Genomic DNA, 20,647 nt, shown 5'->3' with positions numbered 1-20,647 from the left:
GGAAGCGAAACAAAGTTTTGGTTTAATACATCTACATCTATGTTCCCATTATACTCAATATTAGATCTACCTACCCCTAATTCTCTTAAATTTTTCCATAATTGGCGTTTGTTGGCTGTTCCTAACTTTAAACTGTACGCTTCGATTTTAGCGGATCTAATTTTAGCATTTGCTTGGTTACGAAGAGTACGATAGGTTTCGAAGTGTATTACAAGTCTATATCTCTTCCACTCACGGTAAGCACGATCCCGTTGAAATAGAAGCCTACGAATTTCATTCGAGAACCAAGGACGTTGATAATTTATAGCATTTCTTCTTCGGATTGGTATATGGTTGTTAAACAGGTTTAAAATATTAGAGTTCAAAAACTTAACTTGGTCATTAGGTGAGGGGAGGTAGAAGACTCTGTCCCAATCAATGTTCTGCAGATTTAGTTCAAGGCTAGTATAGTCTACCCTGTGAAAATCACGATACACATATGGGGTTTCAGTTGTATGCTTCCTAAAATCAAATCTTAAATAAATAAGATCATGTTTCGAAAATGCTGGTGCCGATAACTGGTCATAATGCAAAACGTCGCTTAATTCACTTACAAAAAATGCGTCTAAAAGTGTTTGTGAAGTACCTACAAAATGAGTGGCAATGGTTGTGTTAACTGGGAATAAGTTATATGAGCCCATTTCATTAATAAGTGCATTCTCAACAAGAAGATTACTGTTAAAGTCACCACAGATTACCATTTTTGACGAATTTAAAGAAATATTTTCAATGAGCGTAAACAAAGGACTTAAGGAAACATCATTATTGGGTCTATATACAACACCTAATGTCAGAGAATTTTCTTCTGCAATGATGTCAATGAATACATATTCCATGACACAACCTCTTTCCGATTTACATTTAAATTTACACTTCAAATTATTCCGAACATACACTGCAACACCCCCACCCCTCCTCCCAATTCTATCTCCACGAAACAACTTAAAATTAACAAGCTTATACATTTCGTCAGGATTTGTATCTAGAAACCAGGTTTCTGACACACAAATGATGTCGGTGTCAGAGTTTTCAAAAACATCCCTAAATTCGTCAATTTTACAAAATAAACTTTGTGCATTCAAATGACACACCCGTATACCCGTCACTTGATTTTTGTTCAATATTCTAACCATAGACCGCAAAATTCCGTCACTATTATCGCCTGTGTAATCCGCATGATTATCAATTCGTTGCATAACAACGAGATTAACGAGTTAATAAGCAAATGAATTTACGTGGTGTCAATAATTTCGTTAGGACAAAAAAGCCACCTGCAAAGGACAAACCGGTACAAGTAAAAGATAATCAATATGTGAGAAAAATTGAGATTTAATGCAGAAAATTATTTTAAAATGTGAAGAGAAGAAAATTATATGAGCAAATGAACAGCAATTATAAAGGTAAACAAAAAAAAATAAAATAAAATATTATATGGAAAATTAATAAAGAATGAGAAAGAAATAAAAATAAATAAAAAAAATTAAATAAAATAAAAAATAATAATAATAATAGAGCAGAATGTAACAAAATAAGTATTTTAATAAAATTCATAAAATTCTTAAAATTCTTAGCTGGCAATTCTCTCTAGGTCTTCTACACTATCGACGCAAATCCCTCTGACATCTGACAGCGAACGCTTCACATAAACTCGGCCTCGAATTGTAAACACTGCAGCGATGTTGTTGGATTTCTTGAGTTCAATTGCATGCCGCACCAAGTTATTGTTCATTTTCGATAGTGACTCGCGAACAAAGATGTGTGCAGTTGATGCAATGCCAATATCATTGAGACACAGTTGAGTTTTATTGGTTTTGATGTGTTTGGCAATGGATGTGAGGAGAAAATTTTTTTCATATGGTGATTTAAATTTTATAATGATTGAGGTGTTTTTATGCGAGTTTTGAATTGGGCGTGAGCGAAACAAATCCAACACTACCGGTGGTTTAATATCGAGAGTATGACAGAGATGGTTATAGAGTGATTTAAGGTTTTCTTCGGGGAGTTGGGGAACACCAAACATCACTGCGTCACTTGCTACAAATTTGTTATCGAGATTTGCAATTGATGTTGATGCTTCGGCAAGTTCTTTTTTGGTTGAAGACAGCTGGGCATTGCTTAGTTCAAGTTTTTTTTTGGTTTCATTGAGCTCTAAGTTGATTTTAGTCACATCTGATTTTAGGGAATCAATTTCGTTCATGATTATTAAGTTGTCACTCTCGAGTTGTTGAACTTTAGTATTAATAACATTTATGTTTTTGTTAACAACTTCAAATTGTTTTTGAATTGTGTTAGTGAGGTCTTGATTGTCCTGTTTCATTTGTTTAGCTAATAAGGTTATTATGAAATCACTTTGTTCTTTCATCCTAGCATCCAATTTGGATAACAAAGCACTTTCATCATAAGCCATTCTTTTCGAATTATGTTGTGGGGAGGTTCGAGGTGAATTTTTAGAGCTTTTTTCTATTTGAGTGGCGTTGTCTGTTGCGCGACTGCGTTTTTTGTATGATGCCGACATATATATGCGTTTAGGTTGATTTTGGTTTTATGTACCAGGTTTTCTTTCAGTCTCGGGAGAAGAAAATATTAATTTAAATGGCAAATAATAATGATCAAAAGTGACACAGGTAGTCTATTATTTCACAAATCCACTATATTAGACTTTTAGCAACTATTGTCAGAGGCTTTATGAAATTGGGAACTCAATTAGGAGAGAAAACACCAGAGAAAACTGCCCGACTATAAAACACGTCTAGTCTGTAGCCCGCACCATTACAATTATGATATATAAGGGACTTGAAGGTAAGTCAAGTTTATAGTAGGTATGTGATTTGCCAGCAGCCAAACAATTAAGTACATATATACAAATGTTAGTTGGTCATGTTTTTTTTATTCAACTTTTAGCTGAATTTTATAACTCTTTGCTTTATTTATTAAGTGCACATATTTTTACCTTCCATAGGATGTTTTTGAAATAGGTCGATTTTCTTGACGTTTCAAGGTCTCTATAATAAACGGTGATTTTTTAAGAGCTTGAGAACTTTAAAAAAAAAAAAAACGCATAAAATTTGCAAAATCTCATCGATTCTTTATTTGAAACGCTAGATTGGTCCATGACATTTACTTTTTGAAGATAATTTCATTTAAATGTTGACCGCGGCTGCGTCTTAGGTGGTCCATTCGGAAAGTCCAATTTTGGGTAACTTTTTCGAGCAAAGCTGGAATAGTTGCTGGCTTATTTGTGTAGACTTTAGACTTGACGTAGCCCCACAAAAAATAGTCTAAAGCATCAAAACGCATGATCTTGGTGGCCAACTTACCGGTCCATTCCTTGAGATGAATTGTTCTCCGAAGTTTTTCCTCAAAATGGCCATAGAATCGCGAGCTGTGTGGCATGTAGCGCCATCTTGTTGAAACCACATGTCAACCAAGTTCAGTTCTTTCATTTTTGGCAACAAAAAGGTTGTTAGCATTGAACGATAGCGATTGCCATTCACCGTAACGTTGCGTCCAACAGCATCTTTGAAAAAATACGGTCCAATGATTCCACCAGCGTACAAACCACACCAAACAGTGCATTTTTCGGGATGCATGGGCAGTTCTTGAACGGCTTCTGGTTGCTCTTCACTCCAAATGCGGCAATATTGCTTATTTACGTAGCCATTCAACCATAAATGAGCCTCATCGCTGAACAAAATTTGTCGATAAAAAAGCGGATTTTCTGCCAACTTTTCTAGGGCCCATTCACTGAAAACTCGACGTTGTGGCAGATCGTTCGGCTTCATTTCTTGCACGAGCTGTATTTTATATGGTTTTACACCAAGATCTTTGCGTAAAATCTTCCATGTGGTCGAATAACACAAACCCAATTGCTGCGAACGGCGACAAATCGACATTTCACGGTCTTCAGCAACACTCTCAGAAACAGACGCAATATTCTCTTCTGTACGCACTGTACGCATTCGTGTGGTTGGTTTAATGTCCAATAAAGTAAACTGAGTGCGAAACTTGGTCACAATCGCATTAATTGTTTGCTCACTTGGTCGATTATGTAGACCATAAATCGGACGTAAAGCGCGAAACACATTTCGAACCGAACACTGATTTTGGTAATAAAATTCAAGCAAGCGTTGCTCGTTAGTAAGTCTATTCATGATGAAATGTCAAAGCATACTGAGCATCTTTCTCTTTGACACCATGTCTGAAATCCCGCGTGATCTGTCAAATACTAATGCATGAAAATCCTAACCTCAAAAAAATCACCCTTTATATGCCCTTTTTCGCTATGAAAAAGATAAGTATGCAGTTATTTGGAGTTAGCCAAAAAACTTTTTTTTTCAAAATCCTATAAAAACATAGTGTAGCTTCTGCTGTGCCATCCTGTTGAAACAAAAATATATTCCTCTTCAATTTTTGTGAACAAAAATTCGTTCACCAGGCTCGACAACGATCGCCATTGACTGTAACGGCACAAGTCTAAGTCTTCGCTTTAGAAAAAATTCGAATTTTCGATTTTTGACCGAAAAAATGTCTACCCAAGTGTTTTGGTGGGACGAGGAAACACAAACAGACAGACAGACGGAATCAGGGAACCCACTTTTTACGGCTTCTGTACAATTGTAATGTCATCTTTGATTGAATTCTCGACTTCGAAAGTTTTTACGAACGCTATACTTGAAATATACATAGGAAGTTTCTATACGTCGCAAGCAAAAAAGTGAAAAAGAGGCTAGGTTGCGAAGCACACTGATCACTTCCCATCAATACCCGGAAGATACGTCTTAAACTTTAAGAAAATATTCATAACAATATTTTGTATGAGATGCAAACAAAATTGAGTCAATATCCTACTTCTCTTTCAAAATACTTTAGTCGAAAGCAATTTTGTGTCCGTTTTTAGTGGTTTTGTATGTCTTCATATTTGGTAAAAAATGTCAATTGAATTGTTCTAAAATATTTATCAAAAGTAAGCAACAATATTTTGCATAAAATTAAATTAGTTTGATTAAAGGATCCGATTTTGCTCCCGACATTTTTAGTCTAAAACCATTTTTTTTAAAGTTTTTATTTCTTATATTTAATAATTTAATTCAGATTCATTCTTTATAAAAACATATTTTTACGTTGATAGTAAAATTTTTGCATAGAATGGAATCATTTTGAAGTCAATACCTTCATTTATTCACATGATATCGAGTATTTTATGTAGATTCTTATTCTTCTTAAAATTGTACTGTATGTTGAAAATAACACTAGCTAGCGTTATTATTTCGTGATAACTAAAATTTTTTAGTTTTTTTAATCTTAGAGGTTATTAAAATGCGTTATTTGATTTTCGTTAAAAATTATGACCCTTTTTATAAACATCGAATTTGAAAAAACAAAAAATTTGAATCTCTTTTTTGAAAGACAGAAAAAAAAGTTGATAGGGTGCGACCCACTGCACTGGTAGGTACCAACTAAAAATTTGTAATGAATTTTTTTACATGACAACTTTATTACGTAGAGATATTGAAAGAACAGAATATCAATCAAAAATTGAAGTTTAAGCTGTCGAAAAAGTTAAATCAATATATTTTTAAAGGAAACATTGCTTTTAAATTTCAGGTTCTTATTTTCAATGGGTTATAACTTTACAAAATATTAATAACTAAACTTTGTATAAGATGATGAAAGTTTGAATTCAAGTTTTTTTGTTATAAGATACTTGAGTCGAAAATCAGCTCCTCCGAATTATTAGTTATTTTTTGTAGGCTTTTTTGTTAACAAAATTTTCAATTGATTTTTTCTCAAAAATAATACAAACAATATTTTGACCAGAACCAAATTTTGTTTTCGAAATCTTCGAGTTGAATATCATTTTAGTAGTATTTTTGTAACTGTTTTATTTTGTATATAATAACTACAATGAATTCGTTTTATTATTTGAATATATATTTGTATATTTGAGTCGAAAACCAGTTTTTATAAATAGTCATTATTTTATTTTTTGAAAAAAACCTAAACTGAATGTTAAAAACATTATTCTTTTTTATACATATTATTTTGGAGTCTATATCATTCCTTGTTTCAAAAATTATCTAGGTAACAAAAAAAAACTGTAAGGGTTTTTTTTTTTCAAAACTATACGTAACTAGCTGTACCTGTGCTACGCAAATTATTATAAAAAAATAAATAAATTGGGTGGCGCAACAGTCAGTTGTGAACCAGGGCCAAGTGACTTACAACTCGCAACCATTCCTGTGTGCGAGTACTGTTGTCAGGAATGGAAGGGACCTACTCATTTTTTTTTAATTCATTTTTATTAATTCATTCTTAAACCTATCTTAAAGCTAGACAAAAATTCATAAAACTAGCCTAATTATCCATAACTTACAACGAACTTAATGGTCCCATATTTTTTTTTTGTGCCACCAAGCCTATTCTACTTAAAACTAAACCCTAAAACTATAAACAAGTATGTAAGCCGGCCAAGGCTTAAAACCCCATCCCGACTACCCAATATCAAGTGCCGATTGAAGCCACCAAAACTGGTTCTCCTGCTTCACCCTATCAGGTCGGTCCCGTTCGGACACAGCCCTACTGAACCGAAGGAGCTCTGCTCCGCCTTGTGCCATGACGTCCCGATTGTACAGGAGTCGCCTATCCACGGTTCGTCGTCTGGCGTGGTAGATTAACGGAACTGCCAATCTATCCTGTATCAGACCGCATCTATCTAAAAACAAGAATGCCTCTGGTGGAATGAAGCCGCTCAAGTGTGCACTCTCTAAATACTCGGCGTTCGGCTAGAAAGCCCCGAAAATTGAATTGTCGGTCGAAGACATAATGTAGCTCTTGCAATGTGACCTCGAACGAGTTTTATCACTAAATTGTCAATTCTGTTGATTCGAGCCCCGTTGTATAGAACCTGGTTGGAATAGTAATGCACATAAGAAGATTCGGTTGTTCGATATAAGCCGGTACAGCGTCGTAAACTCTGCCGCTCGAACACCAGAAACTTCTCCATCTGGGAAGGGGCAACGTTGAACCACTCAGGACAACCATGAACAATCATCGGCCGTATGAGGGCCATATAGCAAATTACCTTCACTCTGGGGTCAAGCCGACTGCTAAAAAACAGCCGTTTCATCAGAGCGAAGGTTCCTCTGGCCCGGTCAGAGCAGCATTTATATGTCTCTCGAAATATAAATACCGATCTAACCAGATACCGAGGAACTTCACTACACTTTTGCTCGCTAATCTCTGAATCATGTCGAAATCACGCTGCAAGAGAATTCTAATAACCTCAACCTTTTGGGCCGTTCTGTACGCAATTAGATCGTCGGCGTATGCAATTGACTTTTTAAGATTACCTATCATATCGCTGGTGTAAATGCTGAAGAGAATCGGCGAATTCATCGCTCCCTGTTGAAGACCATTTTAATTAAGAATGTTGTGGTAGAAATTACATTGCCACTTTTGACAACAAACTTTCTTCCGTTAAGCATATCATAAAGTATATACAAGAATGGTTTGCTTATGCCAAGCCTGCTCAGTTTTAGGTGAAGATCCTCTAACCATACGGTGTCAAAGGCCTTTTCCAAATCAACCAACAGCACCTGTCCATTGTTGTTTTGATTTATTCCATTGCATATCAGAAACGAGTTTAGACGCAGCATGAATTGTGTCATGACCCCCCTTGAACCCGAACTGTTTAACCGGAAATATTTTGTTGTCCGCGAGTGCGAGAGTTGGAGCGAGTGCTAAAATTCACCGTGTACACTTGCTGGAAAGCAGCTCCCACCGCCTTCACTTTTTCCTTCGGATTTTCAATTATGTAAAAGTCATCGTCAAAGATGGCTTCCTCTGGATCTATTTACGCTGTCATGAGTACGTTTCTGTTCTCTTCAGTCCATCGCACTAACCATTATTAAAAAAATATTGTTGGTAATTTATACATTTGTTAGAATAATTCAACTGACAACATGAAAATCTTTAAACTTTTAGGGATGGGAAGTTATCAGTGTGGGTCCGATTGCAGTCTCTTTTGAAATTTTTTGTTTCAGTTTTATTATTTTTCAAAAATAAAGCAACATAATTTTCTCCAAGAACTAAGTTTATAATCTTTATAGCAAAATCGAACTTGAAACAAATTAATTTTATGAATGGCTGATGGTTATATGTATGATCCCGAGGTGATCTTACATCCACTGGACCCATACAAAAACAAAATGCTTTTTAATAAATTATCATTTGGCAAAACTTTACTTGAATAAAGTTTTCTTTCAACGTCGTCGGCTTGGTTTGATAAAAATTATTTCCTTTTCTGGTGGTGTCAAAGCTATAAGTACTCGTAGAATTAACATATCAAGATCTTCACCTATTACTGCAACGTTTGCAGTCTCCACAGATTTTTCTATTGAAGTTTGAATAATTAATAGGTCAGCATCGTCAGGTGCATCTCTCACCTCTTTTCTTTGGTTACGAAGTGGCGTGGATAGAAAAGATATCAATCTTGACTTATTCTTTCCGTTGGAAAGAAAATTTATTTTTTTGAGATTTATCACTGTTACATGATCATATCTTCGATTTTGTTCTGCTCTTTTTGTACTGTATACCAAGAAGAGTAACCATCAAACACTACAGTACAACTTTTTGGCGAATAATGTTTTTGAAGGTACTTAATGTAGGAATGGCAAATCGTTGAAATATCGGAATCTTTGGGCCACAATACTTTGTGTAGCAAGAAACCACCATACACAATAATGTCAAAGTCAAGGAAATCAATATTTGTTGTGAATACTTTAAATATGTCGTATAGCGCTGACATCTTTGTTTTTCGCATCTCATTTTCATAAAACAATGATAATGGAAAGGGAGCCAACTCATACTCCATATAAGTTTTTAAGTCTTCATCGGACTGCTTACTTATACTTATTCTTTTAAATATCATCAAAGGATCTATTACCACAGTTTCACCTCGAATCTTTGCAGAATCTGACATAGAAGACAAAGGGAGTGCTCGATTTTTTTGCGACAGTTTTACTTCTGAAACTCGTTGGACCACTATATGGCTCATTACCTGCAAGCCTAGAGAATAAGCATAGTAGCAAGTTATTTTATCATCTCCAGTGATGCCACCCGTTATTGACATGATTTCATTTGTAACTGCAGCTCAGCATGAATAAAATCTTTAAGCAATGTAATCATATTAAACAACTGAATCCATAAGGCTGCTGTTAGTATATTAGATTTGACTTTGGTAAGATTTGTTTGTAGTTTCTCTCTAAGATGGATCAAATGAGGGTTTTGTTTTAGTGCACATAACGAAGGAGACTCATCAAGAAATTTTTTCGTGAGATTTTGGATATACTCTAATTCATGTTGGCTTATGTCGACTTGTTCCATTATTATATTAGCTAAAGATGTCTATATTAGTATTAAAGCACGAACTGCGCTAGCGAAAGCTTTTCCTTGCAGCATCTTTTCAACAGCAACCGTGGCGTATATAGTACTCATTAACTCTTTCAGGCCACTTCCACTCATCAGAAAACCTATTGAACCAATAAAGAACATTATCACGTGAAATTCCCCAATCCTTAAATGCCAATAGAGTTATTTTACAAATTCAAACAAGTACAAACAAATTAACATCATATTTCTTTAGGAAATTTAATAAGCTTTAATTTTGTAAAAAATAATTTTTTGATACTACAAATAGTTTTCAAGATAAACTCGAAAAACCGAAAAAAAACCCTATGTTTCTCTTCACTGCCGCTAGAGTTATTTGATAAACTATAAAAGATACGAACAAATTTGTGTAACAAATCTTTTTTTTTTATAAAATTTAATGAGCTTTAATTTTGTAAAACAAAATTTTTTGATACGACAAACAGTTTTCGAGATAAACGTGAAAAACTGAAACAAACTCCATGTTTCTCTTAACTGTTGCTAGAGCATCCTTTAGTAAGTGTGCCAAGTTTCAAAACTGTTGAATATTTTTTGAGGTGAAAACCTTTATTAACTCTCTAGCGGTTTTGGTCCATGAGATATTTAGGGTTAACCAAAATGTTCACCTTTTTTTAAACTGCTATGGTAAAAAAACCAACCACGCAATTTTCTTGAGAGCGATTTCTACATCTTTCTGCCTTATTATCTGTATAAGGAATTTTATTTGAAGTCGATATATCTTCTGGTTCTTGAGCTATGGACGATGAAAAAAACGTCGTGAACTTACGGACGTACACACGCACGCACAGACATCTTTCTAAAAATCTTTTATTTCAACTCGGAGACCTTAAAATGTCGAAAAATGTCAAAGTTTTCAGTTTGACAAATCGGACCCATTACAATAACTTCCTATGTGAAGTTAGTAAAATTTAATTTCCTGAGTATTTGAGGTCAACAAAAATGTTCACATTTTTTCAAATTGATACAATAAAAAATACAGCAACCTAATATTCTTGAAAGTCCTTTCGAAACAATAAAAAAATGTATTTGAAGTCGATATCTTTACTGGTTATTGAGATATGGACAACAAAAAAGTTTCCCGAACGTACGGGCACAGGCACAATTGCACACATAGACATCTCACTAAAAATCTATGATTTAGATTTTAGGGACCTTGAAACGTCGAGAAATGTCAAAATTTTCAAATAAGCAAATCGGATGGATTACAATAACTTAATTTGGGAAGTAATCTGGATCTGCAGAGTGTCAAACTTTCCGTTGATTCCAATCTAGGTATTTAATTTACTTATTTTTTTTTACCTTGGACCCTATGCTTTTCAGCGTATATGCATGCTTAAAATATGAGCTTTATAAGATGCGGTTTAGCCTTGAATTGGAATCGAAACTTCTTCACATGTCGAATAAAATTACGGATGAATCGTCTTAACTTACATATTTCTGTATAATCAATTAATTAATCACCCAAATGTAGTGTTTTTATAGAGCTGATTAAAATATTGATAAAAATATAACACATGCCAACACGCGCTAAAAATTATGTGTCAATCATAAAAGGGCAACGACTGTCACTTGACATTCATCAGAAATACGTTTCATCTTTATCAAAAACTTATGAATTGATTAAAAAGTGCAACATTTTATTTTGTTCAATTGTTACACGTGAATTGATTTTAATTTCCAGCTGATAATAAAAATGAAACAGTAATCTCTTTGAAGTAGAAATCAATACTTAGTGAAATGATGTTCTATAGTTTTCAATATTTTTGATTACAGTCAAATGAGTATATTAGTTAATGTCTTATAGAAGTATGCTTTTGGAAACCTATCCGATGCTACAAGCTTCCTTAACACACAAAATGTACGCGGTTAAGTGCAGTAATAAAATGAAAACTTCGGTACAAACAAATTCAATTTAGTGATTTTAGTTATTCAATATCATAAGCACATACTTGATATTGTTTCAGTCAAATAAATAACAGTGTTATTGATAAAAGAAGATTTGATTAAGCTATGTTTAGTCTCACTAACTTTTTTCTGATTTCTTTGATCTGCAGCGTTTTTGGTGCGGTAAGAAAATGATTTATTCCAATTGATTTCTTGTTTAAATATTTCCTTTTCATATTGAAGCCATTACATGAGGAATGGTCGAATAAGAAAACAGCGACATCAAATATATTGCGCCAACAGCTGCTAAAAGATCCAACTGAAGATAATTCATCACATCATGCGCTTGAAGAAACCAACATCCCTCAAATTGTCGAAAAAATCAGGTCTGTGGATCTTTTCAAAGCAAAAGTTTCCAAACGTATTAATTCATCTAGTGTGATACTTCATTTTCCTGGTATGAAAACAAAACTATTGGAAACAGCTGTGGAAAAGTTTAAATTGTGTGAAATAGCAAGAAGCACAAGTAGTGAAACAACTCAAGAAATGGATCATTCGTGTTTAGGAATTGCTACCGCACAAATGATGAGTTTAATTCATGCTTTTGAGAAGAATCCTTCCATGCATTTTTGAAGAATGAACATACTGGATTGTGAATAATAAAAAGGTTTAATATTGTGTATTGAAAAGTTTCAAAATAAATCCGCAGATCAATCTAGTTTAATAAATTCTTACATAATTGTGTCTACTGTTTATGAAAACATCTTACATTTGTTTTATTTTGTAGATTCCTATGAGCTTTTATCAGAGTGTTTTTATGATTCTTTTTTTTTCTTTAAAATTGTCCATCCATGTGAAGAAAGAAATATTGAGTGCGTTCATTTCAACTAAATTGTTCAAAATTGCATTAAACTATCCTCTTCGATAATTTGATATGGTGCACAACAAAATAAATACCTAATAGAATTTGTTTATGTTCCGTTTAAAAGAGGTGTTAAACTTCGCAGAACAATTTGTTTGATATGGGGATTATTTCCCCATATCAAACAAATCATTTTCTGTGACTAAAATTGCCAGGTTTAGTATATGTCTCCATTTTAATGATGAAAGTGGGTATGGGTACCAAATAGTCGGCAAGGACCACGATGTAGTTCTTGCAAATTCATCATTCTAGAAAGTATTGTCAAACTTCCTCAACATTTTCGGGGAAAACCTTTGTTAAGAATGGATCAAAATTTAAACCGCGGAAGAGCAAATAAAGACAAATTTATATTCACCCTTATTGTAATAGGCGTTTTTCTTAAACGACAATAATTGTCATTTTTTAAGTCGAGTCACTTTCTTGGCGTTTAAGAGTCGGTATTGCGTTGCTTAAACGCTATTGTTTGCAATCCACACACATTATACAGAAACAGCTGATTATGAGAGAGGATATTCGAAAGAATAAATTCAATTTTAAAATTAAAATAAATCTTTTTTAGTGAAACTATAAAAAAGTTACAAATGTATGGCATTGGACTGTTTATTTTGTTAAATAACGCGTCTTAGGTGAGTTTTGAAGAGGATAGATTGGACGAGAATAAAAGACTAAACTAATTGAGAGAAAGAAGAAGGATAAGATCGACATGTATATTAAGGTTAAATAAGGACTCCTTTATTTACATATTGAATGAAATTGAAGAAAAAGATACCGACAAAGCATGTTATTGGTGCCACTAGTTTTGAAGCTCGCAGCTACATTAAAATTTTTGGCGGAAGGCAGCTACCAATGACTTCAAATTGGGGAATCGCACCAAGAAATGCTCGAAATTATGGAAGCACACATTTGCCCCCGTCGAATAAATCCTCACTAAGCTTAAGCTTTTTTTATGAAAGGCTGGAATTCCGGGAATAATTTTAGGTGTAGATGGCATCCATATAAAAATTCAAGAACCAAAAAAATAGAAGTAACGAAGTTACTACAACAGGAATAGTTTGAATAAAGACTAACCCCTGCAACCCTTTCTAATAATACCATTCAGATGGAAACAGTCAATGATATTTTTCTTTAAACTTGCCATCAAACCAAACCTTTTGCCACTCCTTTAGCGTTCTAACCAGTGCCCCCTTGAAATTGAGGTTATTTGCAACGGATTCCCAATTGTTTTTTTTTGTTTTGTTTGGGGGACGCCTCTCCTAAAATGTGTTGCCAATAAAGGATTTAATTCCATTAATTCTGTGAGCCTTTTCATTTCACCTGAATTCATAACTTTCAGCCTTGAGTAAAAATAAAATTAATAACGCCAAAACAATCAGTAAAACATTAGAAAAACTTGCATTTTTATTAAATTTTTCAAAAGGCGTTTGAAAATTTTCCGTCGATAGAAAATGGCGTTTTACTCGTCATAAAAGGAAACTAAAACGACAGGTACAATAGCGATGAGCGTGACATTTGTCGATCAAAAATTTGGATTCCACTAATCGCCAAATGTCAAGCAGCGTAACGCTAAGTAAAACGCTATGTCGCTTCTATAACGCCTTTCGCAATACCAATTTGTTTGTGTGAAAATTGTCATTCAAATGAAACGCCTACTTCAATAAGGGTGATTTTTTTCGAAAAATATAAACTTCCAGGAGCGCCACTACTCATTAGTGTGGAAAGTGTCGAAGTTTCAATCCAATTTGCTCTAATGATATCTGAGTAGTGAACAAAGCTTCCGGCTACAAGGTAAAAACTTTTTTTTTTTTTATCATCATTTTTCCCCTTTTAGGTGACGCAGGATACCCATTGGCACCATGGCTACTTACTCCCTTACTTACTAGAATATGCCAGAAAGACTAGAGAGTAAATTCAACAAATCACATAAAGCCGGTCGCAAAATAATTGAGCAAGTTAATTGTGTTCTGAAAGGTAGGTGGAGATGCAATCTAGGTGCCAGAGAATTTCACTATGAACCCCAAAAAGCGATCCACACCAATAATACATGCTGCGCTTTGCATAGGTTATAGGTTAGGTTAGGTTATAGTGGCTGTCCAAGATGGAAACGGACACACTTAGGCCAGTTTTATGGCCCATTGTACTACCACATGAATCTAGAGGCTTACTCCTAACCCAAAGCACAATGGTACCAGTTTGAGTCTCTTACGAAACGTGAGAGGCTGATTGTGCTAATATGATTTAGACCTTTAAAGGAGAATTCTCCTAGGTAGTTCTTGCGTTTTCGAGCCAGAGCAGGGCATGTGCAGAGAAGATGAAGAACTGTTTCTTCCTCGTCCATACAGCTTCTGCAAAAGTCATTTGAGATTACGCCTAGTCTCGTGGAGTGCTTTCCTATTAGACAGTGTCTGGTTATGACACTTATTATCGAGCTTATATGCGATCTGCTTAGAGAGAGCAAGCACCACCAGTAAAGGTGAATATTAAACAGTTGTGCCATCTCCATTACAGATGATCGAAAGTTATGGATTGTTATAGAGTTTTTAGAGACAGAGTCCAGAGATTTTATAGCGGCCTGGCTATCTGAGAAAATACGGATATCAGATATTGATATCACGTTTTCTTTAAGCCAGGACAAGACTTCCTTTATCACCAAAAGTTCCGCCTGGAACACGCTACAATGATTGGGAATGCGGAATGAGAGACTTACTTTCAGTCTTTCAGAGTACACGCCTCCACAAACCCCTCCCTTTGACCCATCTGTATAAAAATGGATTGAATCATCCTCCAAGAATGTCCTATCCAAAAAGATCTGGGAGGTATAGAATTTTGGAAATTTCTGTCGGATTGCGCTTTGCATAACATGTGCATTTTTTTAAAAAGTAATCTTCAAATGGAATTTCAGGTTGACTCAACGACTGAGGACGATATCGCAGGTTCTTCAAATATATCTGCAATTGATCTTTAATCAGGAGGCGATACCGAATATTTAGCCATTGAGCAGGCACTAAGAAAAATGAATCGAAATCGAACTGATTACAAAAGGAACTTCGGATATGCAAGTGGAATGTTAGGTCCCTTAACAGATTACGTGCAGCCAAAGAATTAGCGTAGGCCCTAGACTGATATGAAGCAGACATCACCGCCATCCAGGAAATACGATGGAATGGGCCGGAAAAAAAGAGGATGAAAAACTGCGATATTTACTATGGTGACTGCTACCGAGGAAACCAACACCGCTTATTTGGGTGCGGCGAAGTGCTCCTCCCATACACAGGCAGGCTGTTCGCGACTACCATTTTTTCTTTCAGAACGTCACCGAAGGACATATTTGACTTACGAGAGTCAAGAGAAGTGCTGATGTTTAGCACTTTGGGGCGTTTGGGTAGTGAAACACTACCCTCGATAGACCTTTGTCGCTTCGACGTTGAGTCTTGGCTGGTCTTTACGTTAATTTTAGCCAAAAAGCTCTTGGCCCATTTTTTTTGGCGTCGTGCTAAAAATTTCATCCAGCGTCTAGTTGTTCACCAAATGTATGGAGAATCCTCTTAGCACTACGCATGTCCTTGTAGAAGGCCTTGGAGGGTCTGAGCTTTCGCCCATCTCCCCGAGGCATTCTTTAGGATTTTTGGTTTACTCTTTGTGGTAGTAGAGGAGCCGTTCTTCACAACTGCCTAACTACAAGATGAAGGTAATTTTTCCAGATTATCCGATATTTCATTGGAGCGAGGCTAGGGCAAGTCTTAAGCTATATGTGCATCAACGAGCGCCTCATGACCATACGCGTCAAGGCAAAATTTGGTGAAAGCTGCTCGTGAGCTCTATGAGCAGAAGAAGCGAGAGAGACACCGACTTCACAGAACGAAAAAGAGAGGGCATGAAAAGAGTGCGTTCGAAGATGCTGAGAGGTTTAAAAACAGGATTAAAGTTTGAAAGTTTTATGAACAGGTGAAAGGAAATTCACAAGTACATAAACCTTGAATCGAAGGGAAGAAAGCATGCACGATGAATGGAACCTCAGTATTGATTGCCCGATTCTGACAAAAAGGAGACCTTCTAAACTGCACCAACTAAAGAGGAATCAATCTACATAGCATCGCTTACAGCTACAATAACCTAATAGGTCCTTATCAGAGTGTTTTAGACACAGTCGATAGAATATTCACACTACGGCAAATCCTGATAAAAACCCAAGAACACTAAATCGACACCCACCATCTTTTCATCGATTTCAAGGCCACATATGACAGCATCTACAGGGTCGATCTGTATAGAGCCATGTCTAGTTTTGGCATCCCTGCCAAACTCGCCCGTTTGTGCAGGATGACCATGGAGAACTCACGCTGCTCCATAAAGGTTGGAAACAACTTTACAGAACATTTCGATGTCAAGAAAGGTTTTAGACAAGGTGATGCGCTGTCATGCGATTTTTTTAACATCGTCCTTGAAAGAATAATGCAGAGCTCACACGTCAACACTAGAGGCACTATCTTTCAAAAGTCCGTCCAATTACTTGCATATGCTGCCGACATTGACATAATCGGAAAAACTCAGCTTGATGTCAATGGGACTTTTGTAAGCATTGAGGAAGAGGCGGCAAAAATGGGTTTAAAGGTTAATGAGGGCAAACAAAATAACATGCTCTCGTCAAGAAAGGACTTACAAGACCTGCATCTTGGCTAAAACGTCAACATCTACAGACGTAACTTTGAGGTAGTCAAGGACCAAAGTGTTGCTGTAAAAGACTCTTATCATCCCCTTCCTGCTATACGGTGCAAAAGAACGGACTATGACAAAAGCGGATGAAAGCACCTTATTTAATTTCGAGAGAAAAGTTCTTCGTGTGATCTACGGTCCCGTATGCATCGAAGGGGAGTGGAGGAGAGGATGGAACGATGAGCTGTACGGGCTGTACAGCGACGTAGACTTAGCCAGAAGCGTAAAAGTCCAATGAATAATATGGCTGGGTCACGTATAGCGCAAGGAAACCAATGTTCTGACTGGAAAAGTCTTCGAATCCACACCCACAGGACAGCGCGGAGACCGCAAATCAGGTGGCCCGCACAAGTGGAGTGATGTCCAAAAAACCTATGGACATTTTTGATATTTCACCCCTTGAAGGAAGCAAAAGCTTCAGTTTATATTTTGTACAAAATAGGATTACTTTTTTTTTTTAAGCCAAGAGTAGTGTTCAAAAAACAAAACAGTCCGTTGAGAACTAGGACCTATTGTTTTCGGGGATGGAGGTAGTACCTGTAGAGTACTGGACTGTTATGGCAGGTCTTGGGTTCAATCTCTGCCTCCAATAGTAATTCTTGCCAAAAAAGATAAGAAAATTCAAATCTTACTTTTCATTATGGTTTTTAACTTTGCTTAGAAGGAAAGGCTCAGCAAAGTTTTATCGAAGGAACATTATAATCCTTCATTTCTAAAAAAGCTTGATGGAACCTGGACAGCCTCTCCAGCCGAATCTCTTGAGCTACTGATGAAGACGCACTTTCCGGGTTGCGAGAGTGATAACCCCGAATCGCTTGAAACCACAGAGCTAAACGAAGCTCATGTGGAGCAAGTCAATTCCGTTATAACCAGAGAAAATATTTTGTGGGCCATCAATACTTTTTTCCATATAAATCCCCAGGCATGGATGGCATACTGCCAGTTATGCTTTAAAAGTTGCATGATGTGGCAGCTCCATGGCTGGAACAATTTTTCAAAGGATGCCTCCTTCTCAAACATGTGCCCATGTCGTGGAGACAGGTCAAAGTAATTTATATCCCGAAAGTGGGTAGGCCAGGTCACGAATCCGCAAAGGATTTCAGACAAATAAGCTTAACATCTTTTGTGCTTAAAACCTTGGAGGGCGTTCTTGATTACCATATTAGAGAAATCCTAGTTGGACGACCTCTCGAAAACTCTCAGCATGCTTATCTTAAGTGCAAATCTACGGAGACTGCCCTCCTAGACATAGAAGGTGCTTTTAACAATGTCCTTACCGAATCAAAAGAAGAATCGCTCGTTAAGTTCAGTGCAGAAGACTTCATTCGAGAATGGATTATTTCCATGCTCAGTGGTAGGAAGATTCGAGCCACTCTAGCCAATACAATCGCAACAAAACACGTGAGTAGGGGAACACCCCAGGGTGGTGTCCTTTCGCCTCTTCTATGGCTTCTGCTCATGGATACAATTCTCGTTAAATTAAAGAGATGTGGAGTGAAGGCGGTAGCCTATGCGGATGATTTGGTGCTATTTATGTCACGAAAGTAACCTCTGTGATTAGTGAAATCACGGAGTCAGCTTTGAAGAAAGTAAGCAGTTGGGCCACGAGTTGTGTTGCTCTTTACCACCAAAACTAAAGTACCGCCCTTCACGCAACCTCGACTCAACGGTAAAATCCTATCATTGTCTTCCAGTGCAAAATATTTGGGAGTTATACTCGACCCTAAACTAAACTGGAAACTAAATATTGAAGTACGTGTTAAAAAGGCCTATGTTGCCTTCTACGCCTGCAGCAAAACTTTCGGCAAAAAGAGGGGACTTCAGTCGAAGATGATTTTATGGTCGTACACAGCCGATTGTGTGGTGGCCTGCTCTTAGCAAAGCCTATAATATTGATAAGCTAAAGAAAGTTCAGAGTATAGCTTACGTGGGCACCACAGGGGCCATGCGTACTTGCCCAACGGACGCCTTAAACGTTATTTTGGATCTTCTACCAGTCGACCTTTTTATTAAACACATAGTTTCCTGCAGCGCTATTAGACTGAAGGAATCAAACAGCTAGTTGTCAAAACCTTATGGTCACAGCAACACAACAAAATTGATTCCATCAGATATTATATCGGTAGACACTAGCCTTAGTAAGGGTTTTAAGGTTATTTTTCCATCGAGAGAAGATTGGGAGGAAGACATCGTGTCGATAGGTTTCGTCACAACCATCTTTACTGGCGGCTCAAAGATGGAGTGCGGAGTTGGTTCTGGGATCTTTTCTGAGTCCCTGAATGTAGCTAAATCCTTTAGGCTTTCTGACTTTGCTAGCGTTTTTTATGCTGAACTGCTGGCAATAAGGAGACATGTAAGATACTTAAACAAAGCCCAAACCAAAACCGAAATGCGGCTATCTTTACAGACAGTCAGGCAGCTGTCAAAGCCATTAACTCGGCCATATCCTCATCTAAATTGGTCCAGCAATGTCGCGATGAGCTTGCGAACCTGAATATGATCCTCGGTGTCACCCTGATCTGGGTTCCGGGCCATAGTGGTATCGTGGGAAATGAACGAGCTGACGAGCTAGCCAGGCAAGGCTAGCTCACTTGCGGAAATGGTTAACATTTCTCTTGGTGCTATGAAGGGTAAAATCTTTTCTATCTACCAAACTGAATCAAACCGAAGGTGGAGCAATTTAACCAACTGCATTATATCTAGGTGTATATGGCCCACCTATAATAAAACCCGTACAAACGATCTTCTATGCAGGCCAAGGCAAGACATAGCCAGGATTGTTGCGGTTTGTACCGGACATTGGCCTTTAGGAGTTCATGCATAGAAGTTGGGTATCTCCTACAACACCTTTTGCCGTGGTTGTAGTGACCAAAGAGAAAGTGAAACGATAATCTACTTCTTCTGCAAATGTCCTGCTTTGCCAAAAACACTAGAAATACTTTGGTAAAGCATTCCTTCACGAACTTGATGAGCTATCTGAGAAAAAGATTAGAGACCTAATCTTTTTTCTCAATGCGACAAAATGGCTCTAACATAATCTATCCCTTTCAATCACAGGCTAGGTTGCCTTGGGATCGCCATTTCTACCTACCTACCTTGCTTAGAATACAATCGATTTTTGAATTCTTTGCAAACCGTTGTAATCTTTTTTATAAATAATTGTAAACCTTAATAAAAATTGAAGTTCCCGTGGTGTGATGGTAAGTACGTAGGATTGTCGTGATAGAGGTCTTGGGTGCAATTCATGCCTGCTTTAATGAAATATTTCATTCCATTCAACTTGCTAATATCGAGGATCGAATATTAATTTTTACCAATTATGAGTGCTATTTTTTGCTATAAATTTTGTTCACAATTTTATTTTTTGGTATGAAGTCACATTATATAATTTAAAATTTAATTTAAGCCGCTAACGTTATTGGGGATGCTGTGGGTTAACTCCGATACCACCCACTCAATGTTTTTGAGAGTCTTTTCTGCATCTTTTATTGTTATTATCTATATAACAAAATTTTAATGCCGATATCTGTACTGGTTCTTAGAACATTGACGTACACACTGGCATCTCTCTAAAAATCCATAATTTAGATTCTAATGATTTAGAATCTGGGACCAATTGCAATGATAAAAGTGAGCAAATTTAGT

The 20,647-nt window shown here is 36.4% G+C and overlaps 1 protein-coding gene across 1 annotated transcript; it reads left to right on the top strand.

Moving 5' to 3' along the window:
• The first annotated feature begins 11,283 nt into the window (after positions 1–11,283).
• Positions 11,284–12,131, top strand: LOC129941751 (uncharacterized). Its single transcript, XM_056050463.1, has 2 exons — positions 11,284–11,553; positions 11,614–12,131. The coding sequence occupies exons 1-2, from the start codon at positions 11,497–11,499 to the stop codon at positions 12,001–12,003; spliced, it is 447 nt and encodes a 148-aa protein (XP_055906438.1). The 5' UTR covers positions 11,284–11,496; the 3' UTR covers positions 12,004–12,131.
• The last annotated feature ends 8,516 nt before the right edge of the window (positions 12,132–20,647 follow it).

Source organism: Eupeodes corollae, chromosome 1 (genome assembly GCF_945859685.1).
Source record: "Eupeodes corollae chromosome 1, idEupCoro1.1, whole genome shotgun sequence".
Classification (NCBI taxonomy): Eukaryota; Metazoa; Arthropoda; class Insecta; order Diptera; family Syrphidae; genus Eupeodes; species Eupeodes corollae.
Note: the sequence above shows the minus strand (reverse complement) of the source record. Positions and strands in the feature narration are given on the sequence as shown.

Excerpts from the sequence above, each read along its gene's own strand:
- LOC129941751 (XM_056050463.1), top strand. The coding sequence starts at position 11,497 with ATGTTTAGTCTCACTAACTTTTTTCTGATTTCTTTGATCTGCAGCGTT. Across the intron at positions 11,554-11,613 it reads TCTGCAGCGTTTTTGGTGCG|CCATTACATGAGGAATGGTC; the intron begins GTAAGAAAATGA and ends TTCATATTGAAG.